Source organism: Leucoraja erinacea, chromosome 35, assembly GCF_028641065.1.
Source record: "Leucoraja erinacea ecotype New England chromosome 35, Leri_hhj_1, whole genome shotgun sequence".
Taxonomy (NCBI): domain Eukaryota; kingdom Metazoa; phylum Chordata; class Chondrichthyes; order Rajiformes; family Rajidae; genus Leucoraja; species Leucoraja erinaceus.
The window spans coordinates 11,367,695-11,377,477 of record NC_073411.1 but is presented as its reverse complement, the minus strand read 5'-3'; the positions used below and the strand labels follow the sequence as shown (position 1 = coordinate 11,377,477).

Genomic DNA, 9,783 nt, shown 5'->3' with positions numbered 1-9,783 from the left:
TTCTTCACCATTTCCCACCGCCACCTTGGCCTCCGATTCTTTTCCCTACACCTCCAATCCTTCCCCCTGCACCCCCTCCCACTGTGTCCTCCTTGCCCTCATCTTTTGATACCCCATTTATTGCTGCACCCTGTTACACATCCTCTCCCCTCCTGGCTATTTATTGTTGGGATGTATCTGTGTCATTCACCTCTTCCTTTTCTCAACATAGTATTCTTGTGTTTTCTCCTCCAGGTGCATAATTCTGCCTGGTGTTTATCTTGTGTTACATTCGGTGTGAATGCCTGAGTAGGCAACTGAATGGAGGCTTTCTGATGGTTCGAAGTTTTGGGACTTTACAGAAGATTGGGATCTTATAAATTGGACAGCTAACCGACACACTTGCTGAATTTTTTACCTCCTCATCCTCTTTCTGACAGCAGAAATAGTCCTAGTTCAGAGAGAGGGGGGGGGATTGGCTTCGATTTGGAGAACGTCAATGCTATGGTGAACTGTTTCTTTATTCCGAGAAATCTTTTTTTGTTATGTGTAGAACTGATTCAACTCAGAGATAAGGGCTAACACTCTGTGGGTATTGGGAGTCATCAGCCATGGTAAAACTGGCAAATCCGTTGTACACTGAGTGGATTCTGGAGGCGATCCAGAAAGTGAAAAAGCAGAAACAGAGACCCTCGGAGGAAAGGATTTGCCATGCTGTCGCCTCATCCCACGGATTAGACAGAAAAATTGTCCTGGAACAACTGGAACTCAGCGTCAAAGATGGGACAATCTTAAAGGTTACAAATAAGGGACTTAATTCCTACAAGGATCCAGACAATCCGGGACGGATTGTGCTCCCGAAACCTCGGAATCAGTCCAAGTCAGATGTTAAACACAGTGTCGATTGGAATAAACTGCTCAAAAGGGCGATCGATGGCTTGACGGAGCCCAACGGTTCATCGTTGAAGAACATAGAACGGTTTCTGCGGGCTCAGAAGGATGTGATAGCGGTTTTTGGAGCTGGTAGCTCCACCGCCCTCCACCAGCAGCTGAGACTTTTCCTGAAACGTGCCATCAGCCACGGCAGAATCGTCAAGGATGGGCCCCTGTACCGGCTCGTGCGTGGCAAAACAGCCGGCGACGGCAAGCAGGTCCGCGAGTCGATCTGCTGCCTGCCACCGGTTAGCCTGCTGACTCACGAAAAGGATAAGGTAGGTGTCACAATTTGATGCTGCAAGATCAAAAGGCTCAGTTGTATAAACGTGTGACAGTGGAAAAGTGGAAGGTTTTCACAGTATTTCCAGGATTTGACCAATTGCCTAATCCCGCATCCCATTCTAGTTTCTTGCCTGAACGTCTGCCGTGTCTCACGAGTCTTGGTTCTTACGAGGTGGGTTGGGAAGAGACAGAGCATTTTCAGATACATTAATGTAGTAAAAGCATACATTGCATTTGAGAAATATATCGCGTCCAATGGCCATGATGGATATAATAATCAGCAGTTAAATTTGTTGGTTAAGTGGTTTGTGAGCATGGGCAATTGATTAATTGCTTGTAAATTTTATAAATACTTTTTTCCAATACAAGGGAAATTGATGTCTGAAGTTGCAGATACAACTAGTCTAAAGGTGTTCGACACCTGAAGCTCTTGTGTAGTTTCCAAGACTATTTACTTGAAGGTACTACGGTTTGATTTCTAAAAGCATTTTCGCTCCATGAATATACTTCCAAAAGATTGTCTACTGCTGCTTTTTGGATGGCATCAGTGTGTTAATGCAATGCACACATCGTCACTACATGTGTGAGACATGGATTGGAGTTTCCTTGCATCTTAGATCGCTGGCTCGTGTTTTCCTTGCGCTTGTCAATTTTAGAAAGTATAGATCACAAGAGTTGGTTGAGCTCCGTTTTGTCTTGCAATCAAAACCAAGTTACAACTGTTGTTTTACATGTTTGATATTGTAACCTTGTCATGATTTGCTCATTTTGGTCTCCAGAAAGTTACTGGATGCACCCATTCAGAGTTCGTTTTGGTGTAACCATGAGTTGGAACTGGCAGAGCAAATTGGATAGCTTACCTTCACGTGTTTGTGCAACTTTAAAGAGTGGGTTGGTCTTTTAGTCTTGAGGTGACAATGTGTTATGGTAGAGTTTGTACCTGTGGAGATGTAAAATGAAGATATCCAATAGATTCAATTTGTTAATCTGGTATTAAAATTCGTAACAAAGAAACATCAGCCTGCGCTTACCTTTATAACTTTTGAGTTCTTAAAAGTACGGTAATTAAATTTGTGACTTCCAGTGTGATCAAGTACGAATGACAATATTTCATTCTTTGGATTTGTAAAGAATTCCCATTTATTAAATGCCTTGCGTTATCTCAGGACATCCCATAGCTTTTCATACCCCACGAATGACTCTAGCGTATAGCCTGTCGTGGCAGTGGATTTGCGTGTGGGAAGGGCGTCCAATTCTTGTGGTCCATAAGGTTGATGACAGAGAGTCATAGAGTCATGCAGTATGGAACCAGGCACTTCAGGCCGGCATGACCATGCCGACCAAGGCCCCCCATCTACACTTGTCCCACCTGCCCATGTTGGCTCATATCCCTCTAAACCTTTCATATCCATGTCCCTGTCCAAATGTCCTTTAAATTGTGTTTATGCCACACAATCTCCTCTGGCAGCTCATTCCATATACCCACTTTTGTGTGAAAAAGCTGCTCATATTACACCTTTTTTCTCTCACCTTAAATCTGTGTCCCCTGTTCTCGATTCTCCTGCTCTGGGTAAAACACATCTATCCTGTCAATTCCTCTTGTGGTCTTATACACCTCTCCAAGATCACCTCTCATCCACCTTCGCTCCAAGGAATATAAAGCCCCAGACTGCCCAACTTCTCCCTGTAGCTCAGGCCCTCAAGCCCGGTAACATCCTCGTAAATATCTGCACTCCTTCCAGCTTAACAACATGTTTCGGAAAGCAGTGTGACCAAAACTGAACACAGTAGTGCAACTGTAGCCTTCCTAGCGCCTTGTGGAGACGCTAGTAAATTATATCTGATGATTTGGTCATGATGGTTAAAGCATGATAGACACACAAAGCTGGTGTAACTCAGTGGGTCAGACAGCATTTCTAGAGAAAAGGAATAAGAGATTTTTTTGGGTCGAGACCCTTCTTCAGACTCTTGGCTGCATCATACAAATTCCTTTCTCTCTTACCACCCCACCGCTTTAGGATTTATTCAATCCACTGGAACATAGACTGGACCTTGCATCATTCAAGAGCAAACACATCCAAGTGTGCAGTTCACAGAATGTCGCTGGACTGGCAACCTGTATGTGTGGGTCCAAGACAGGGCATGGACCTTGCAACCTTCTCGCCAGGAGCAGAGATGCTACCTGTGACATGTTAAAAGAAAACAATAGAGTGAATGCAGCTTCAAGTAAACAAACTTATAAAAATTCACATTCCACAAATCAAAGAGGGAAATGCATTTTGTAATTAAAGATCAGGTTCCCAATTATACATTGCACTTTCCCTTTAAGTTCAGCTGGAATGTTATATTTAGGTCTGTAGGTCTGGTCTGAATTTTTATGTTAAACTCTGGTATTGAATGTTCCCTCAATCCTTGTAGCATTTGGAATCGAGATCTGCAGATAAAGTTGTGTAGAAAATAAACCAACTCCAGCTGTGTCGTTTTGCATCAGAATACGTAGCAGTTGTCTTCCGTGCTGACAGGTTTACTTTTGTGATAGAATCCTTATTAAGAAAAAAGCATAAGGATGATTCTTTATTCTTGGTTTTCCCATTACTGGTTGCAATTGGGAAGAATCTTCTGTGCTGGTTCCAAAGATAATGCACAGCATTTCATAAAAGTGCTGGTGCGGCTGGAAAGGGCACAGTTACTGTCTGTAATTCGGTGCTCTGATGGAGTACCGCTGCGCTTTTGTTTTGTTCAAGAAGGAACTGCAGATGCTGGAAAATGGAAGGCAGACATAAGTGCTGGAGAAACTCAGCGGGTGGCGGCAGCATCTACAGAGCGAAGGAAATAGGCAACGTTTCGGGCCGAAACGTTACCTATTTCCTTCGCTCCATAAATGCTGCCGCACCCGCTGAGTTTCTCCAGCACTTTTTTGGTTCCGTTACCACATAGAGAATGAAGGGATGACTCTGGATGAGGATTTCATCACAACGTCTGGCTGCGGATGAAGAGAAGAGCAACTCGGAGAAGATGATGTTTCTGTTATTTTGTTCCTCTTGTTCTCAGTAGGGAAGCCACAAAATTGGCACGAGAACAGGCTTATAAACTTGCATTAAGAGTACAATGATCTTAAAATAGCCAGTAATTTGAATTCCAGCTCTTACAAGTTAGGATCTGGAAGGAAGGAATTGTTTTCTTGGCAAGGAGCTTACAACTGTCCTGGGTATCATTGTGCTCCATTGATGCAGTGGAGTTCGAAGTGAGGGTTTGAACATTGTTTGTGCCCACCTGTGGACAAAACAACACAAAACGTCTCTTGGCATTGTCAAACGTACTGGCTTTGATTGCAGAATACTTTGCAAGTCTGTGGAGACTGTTTTAGATTATTATAAAATACACATCAATTATAACGTGTTAACAGTTGATACTCTGGCACCAACCTTCTTGCAGGCCCCAATAAAGGAGAATGTGAACCTATAATTTTGTGGCAGAAGCATTTGGTTACAGATGACATTTGCAGGGAAAAGGCAAAATTGAGCAAGTGTTAAAATTCTTCAGTTTTAGGATTCGGAGCAGGGATCCCTTGAATTACAAAATCGGGACTGCAGGAGAATGTCTTCAAAATTTGGAAAGAAGTGAAAGAGAGAACAAGATGGAAGGTTAAATAGATTTTCTGCAGATGCAGGATTTTAGTCTAGGACTTAATACACTTGAAAGTTGTTTTGAGGAAGGCAACCTTTGAATGAAATAAAAGTATAATGTCTTTGAATCGTAGTTTATTTTAGTTTATTGTCACCTATACTGAGGTACAATTAAAAGTTTTGTTGCATGCTATGCAGTCAGTGGAAAGGCTATACATGATTACAATCAAGCTGTCCACAGTGTACAGATACAGGATAAAGGGAATAATGTTTAGTATCAGGTAAAGTCCAGTAAAATCTGATGGGTCTCCAATGAGGTAAATGTTAGGTCTGGTCCGTTCTCTAGTTGGTAGTAGGATGGTTCAGTTGCCTGATAAAAACTGGGAGGAAGCTGTCCCTGAATCTGGAGGTGTGTGTTTTCACACTTCAGTACCTTTTGCCTGATGGGAGAGGGGAGAAGAGGGAGTGTCCGGGGTGAGCTTGTCTATGATTATGCTGCTGGCCTTGCCGAGACAGCGCGAGGTGTAGCAGTAAGCAGACAGAAGATTGTAAGCAGTAAAGTAGATGATAAGATTGGATTTGAAGTTGAGACTTAAATTAATCAAAAACTTTGATGGATAAAGGACAGTGAAGATCGAGAAACTGAATTGTAACCGTGGCTATTCCGTTTAGTTGAATTGTAACTGTTTAGTTTTCTGAAGAAGGGTTTCGGCTTGAAACGTTGCCTATTTCCTTCGCTCCATAGATGCTGCCGCACCTGCTGAGTTTCTCCAGCATTTTTTGTCTACCTATGTTTAGTTTAGTTTGGTTTAGAGATACAGCGTGGAAACGGGCCCTTCGGCCTGCCGAATCCCAACCAACCAGCGATCACCCCATACACTAGCACTATCCTACACACTAGGGGCAATTTACAATCTTTATTGAAGCCAATTAACTTACAAGCCAGTACATCTTTCGAGTGTGGGAGAAAACCGGAGCACCTGGAGAAAACCCACACGATCACAGGGAGAATGTACAAACTCCGTACAGTCAGCATCCCTAGTCCGGATCGAATGCGGGTCTCTGGCGCTGTAAGGCAGCAACTCTACCGCTGCGCCGCCGTGGCTGCCATATGTATTTGATCGATGTATCAAAATAAGGCATTTGAAGAGTGAGGAATAAATAACAATCCAAGAGAAGCTTGATGTGGGAGTAGTGAGGATCAACAGATTTGGATGTTAAGCCTTCAAAGGCAGCTCAGGTGAAGCAATTGGAAGGGAAGATCGGCTGTCGTAGGAACAGTTTTGTTATGATGATTAGAAGTGCCAGGTTCTTGTTAAAGGTGTTTGAGAGGTGCACATGTTTTTCACCAAAATGAACCAGGTTGCAGAACTGAACCGGAAAGGTCAGCTTCCTCTTCAGGAGAGCGAGTAATTGGACCATTAGGGTGGAAGAGGAATTGCAAGGGTTCACTGCGGTCATGAGAGATTGATGTCTAAGAGTTAATGCTGAAGCCGCAGGAAGACAACATTTGATGCTTCTGTCAAGTGGAGCGAGTAGAACAGCTCTAATCGAAGATTTACAGAAGTTGGCTGTGGACAGCACAGTGTGACCAAGTGGCTGGGTGTTTTTGGCAGTATTCTAACAGCAGACATTTTTTGTTCTATTGTAATTGCTACCTGAAGGTGAAGGTAGTAAGAACTGCAGGAGAAATTGTGAAGTAAATTGCTGAAAAATGACGATGGGAACAGTATGGCAATGTTGCTTTACATTGTGCCCCTTCCCCCACAATCTGTAGTGTTTGAAAACAGCTGCTCCATGTAGTAAAATATGAAACAGTTTCACATGTACAGAGTTATTTTTTAAAAAAATGCTGAAAGTTCACAGAATGTATAAAAAATAAATGTTACCAAAATGTTAAATTTAAGTTGTATAAAATGCAGCAACGTCTTTTAGTTTAGCTTAGAGATACAGCGCGGAAACCGGTCCTTCCGCCCACCTAGTCTGCACCGACCAGCAATCCCTGTACACTAACTAGGGACAATTTACAATCTTTGCCGAAGCCAATTGACTAACAAACCTGTATGTCTTTGGAATGTGGGAGGATACCAGAGCACCCAGAGAAAACTCACACGGTCACAGGGAGAACGAACAAACTCCATTCATACAGCACCCGTAGTTTTGTTGAAGCTTCCTTACGATATGCACTCGTTATCAATGATATATCACCAAAGTCCAATTAATTATGAAACTGATTATATGGGGTTATTTGCTCAGGTATACTGGCGAGGATAGGGATGTGATCCTCTTTGTGGTACAGTTTCGAATGGAGTGCACATTTTTGTCTTTTAAAATTGCTATGTAACCATTTATTTTAATGCTGGACAGCTTTTATTGTAACATGTCATCTGACAATATTTTTTCCTTTGGCATGGCTTTGGTTCCCAGTGCCATTCACCAGTTAAATTGTCTCCCTGCAGGATGTATGGAGGGCTGTTTAATTGGCAGCCAGTTATTATTTTGCTTCACCGATGCCTGTGATTGACTGACATTTGTGAAACTGGGACAACAATGTTTCACGTGGAGTGAGTTTTTATTTAAAAAGCAGAATAAACTTGTTGAGCTGCTGTTTCACGGTGCCAGAAACCCAGGTTCGATCCTGACCTCGGGTGCATGTTCTCCCTTTGACTGTGGGTTTTCTCTGGGTGCTTTGGTTTGCATCCACAAGGCAAAGACATGTGGATTTGTAGGTTAATTGGACTCTGTAAATTCCAGTGTATCGGGAGCGGATGATAAAGTGGGATAACATAGATCTTGTGTGAATGGGTGATCGATGGTTGGCATGGGCTGAAGGGCCTATTTCCATTCTGTATCTTCCAATCAAAAACATTGTTAGCAAAATTTCTTCTACTTTCTTACTTAATGCAAGGCTATCTTCGGTATCTGAGGGGTAGTTAATTGATGTGGAGAGAAACTGAGTCTGAATACACGATGAAAATCTTGAATGTGAGCTATAAACATTCAAGCAATTTGAACCTGTAAGATGGAAATATGCACAAGTTATTTATTCAAGGCATCAGTGCCAAATCCAGTGACTTGATCATAGTGATGGTATGAGGTTACAGATTATGTACAAATCTGGTATGTTGACTGGCCTTTGTTGCACAAGGAATGGAATAATAAGGAGGTTGTTATATTAACTGTTCAGGGCATTTATTGGAGCAGGTTTATTAGGTTAATATCTGCGGTGCAGGAGTTGTCTTATGATGAATGGTTGAGCAGGATGATAAATGATCTTACGAAGATTTAAGATCCTGAGGGGACTTGTTGGCGTAGATGCTGAGAGGATATTTCTACTTTTGGGCCAATCCTGAACCACCGGACATAGTATCAGATAAAGGGGTGACCCATCTAAAATGGAGATTATGAAGCATTTCTTCTCCGCAGGTCATGAATCTTTCAGAAATTTCCACCTCAGAGTTAAATGAAATCAAGGCCAAGGCAGATGTGTGGTTTCACTTAGAACAGTGGAGCTAATGCAAGGATCTGAACATACCTGGTAGTGGAACAGGCTCAAGGGGCTGTGTGGCCTGCTGTTGTACTTGTTTCCTGAATCCTTGGATGTATTTGGAACATCATCTCCACAAGAACTGTGTGACAGTCATTTTTACGATGACTGCCATGGACAGCAGTCGGGCCGGATGCGGTGGGCAGAAGGGCCTGTTTCTGTACTTTATTCAGATCAGATTCAATTTTAATTGTCATTGTCAGTGTACAGTACAGAGACAACAAAATGCATTCGTATGGCTCGATAGCAGTCTGTACTTCAGGTCATGGCCAGCTTTGTATATTGATGTATTGCTCTTGATGGTGGCCGTTGAACTCTCCGACATTTGTGCTTACCACCCTTGCTGTTTTTTCCAGTTCATGGTGAAATACTAATTCATCAACAGAGAGGGAGGCAGGTAGAGATCAGCAGAAGTTTTGTCTTGACTGTGTTATAGGTAGTGTTATGTAATGAACATTATTACATAGTCTTTGGTCAGGATTTATATTAAGGATATTTATTCATTATGGAGAGAATGCAGCTACTCAAGGAGCACACAAAATACTGGAGTAACTCAGCGGGTGCAGCAGCATCTCTGGAGAGAAGGAATGGGTGATGTTTTGGGTCGAGATCCTTAAGGGTTAGGGTCTCGACCCAATACGTCGCCCATTCCTTCTCTCCAGAGATGCTGCCTCACCCGCTGAGTTACTCCACAATTTTGTGTCTACCTTCGATTTAAACCAGCATCTGCAGTTCTTTCTTACTCAAGGAGCACCTTGTGTTTTATTCTCGCTACTTATTGAAGGGAATGGAGGGATATGGATCCCGTGCAGGCATTAGTGTAAATTGGCATCATGTTCAACACACTCATTGTGGGGCAAAGGGCTCTTTCCAGTGCAGTACTATTTATTCTATGTTAAGAAGGTACAAGTAAAGGAAAATAATTTGTTTAATTTTATTCAAGAGAAATTACATTGGGAATGTAAAAAGCGATGAATGGTTTGATAGTGTTTGGGACATGCAGAATAGAAGAGGCAAATCATGGTCATGCACTGTCATTTGAATTTCTATTTGATGGTAGTCACTGTCCCTTCGTTACTCTGCATCCTTGTTGCTACATACTTATTTCTAGTTACAGTTTTTACAGATACGTTAAGCTCAGGAGCGAAATGCATTTGCGGTATCAACCACTGCCTTGCAGCACAGTGTAAGAGGGTGACTCATCCTGTCTGTTATCATTACAGTAATACCGTAATAAATAGCAGAGTTGAATCAACTTGGGTGATTTCTGTTTTCCAAATGTGAGAACCAGATTTGTTTCTCATTTCACCAGAAACAGCAGAGGCTGGAATCCTGATCAAAATCGAAAGCAATGGATGGACAGGGCAGCATTCATTGAGAAAAAGGACAGATGACGTTCCGTGTCTGAGCCCA

At 42.4% G+C, this 9,783-nt stretch overlaps 1 protein-coding gene across 1 annotated transcript in view; it reads left to right on the top strand.

Moving 5' to 3' along the window:
- The first annotated feature begins 213 nt into the window (after positions 1 to 213).
- kat6a (K(lysine) acetyltransferase 6A) overlaps positions 214 to 9,783 on the top strand; it is a 128,622-nt gene continuing 119,052 nt past the window's right edge. The window contains exon 1 of the mRNA XM_055662298.1: positions 214 to 1,190. Coding sequence (XP_055518273.1) covers positions 591 to 1,190 — 600 coding nt within the window. The 5' untranslated portion in view covers positions 214 to 590. The remainder of the gene's footprint in view (positions 1,191 to 9,783) is intronic.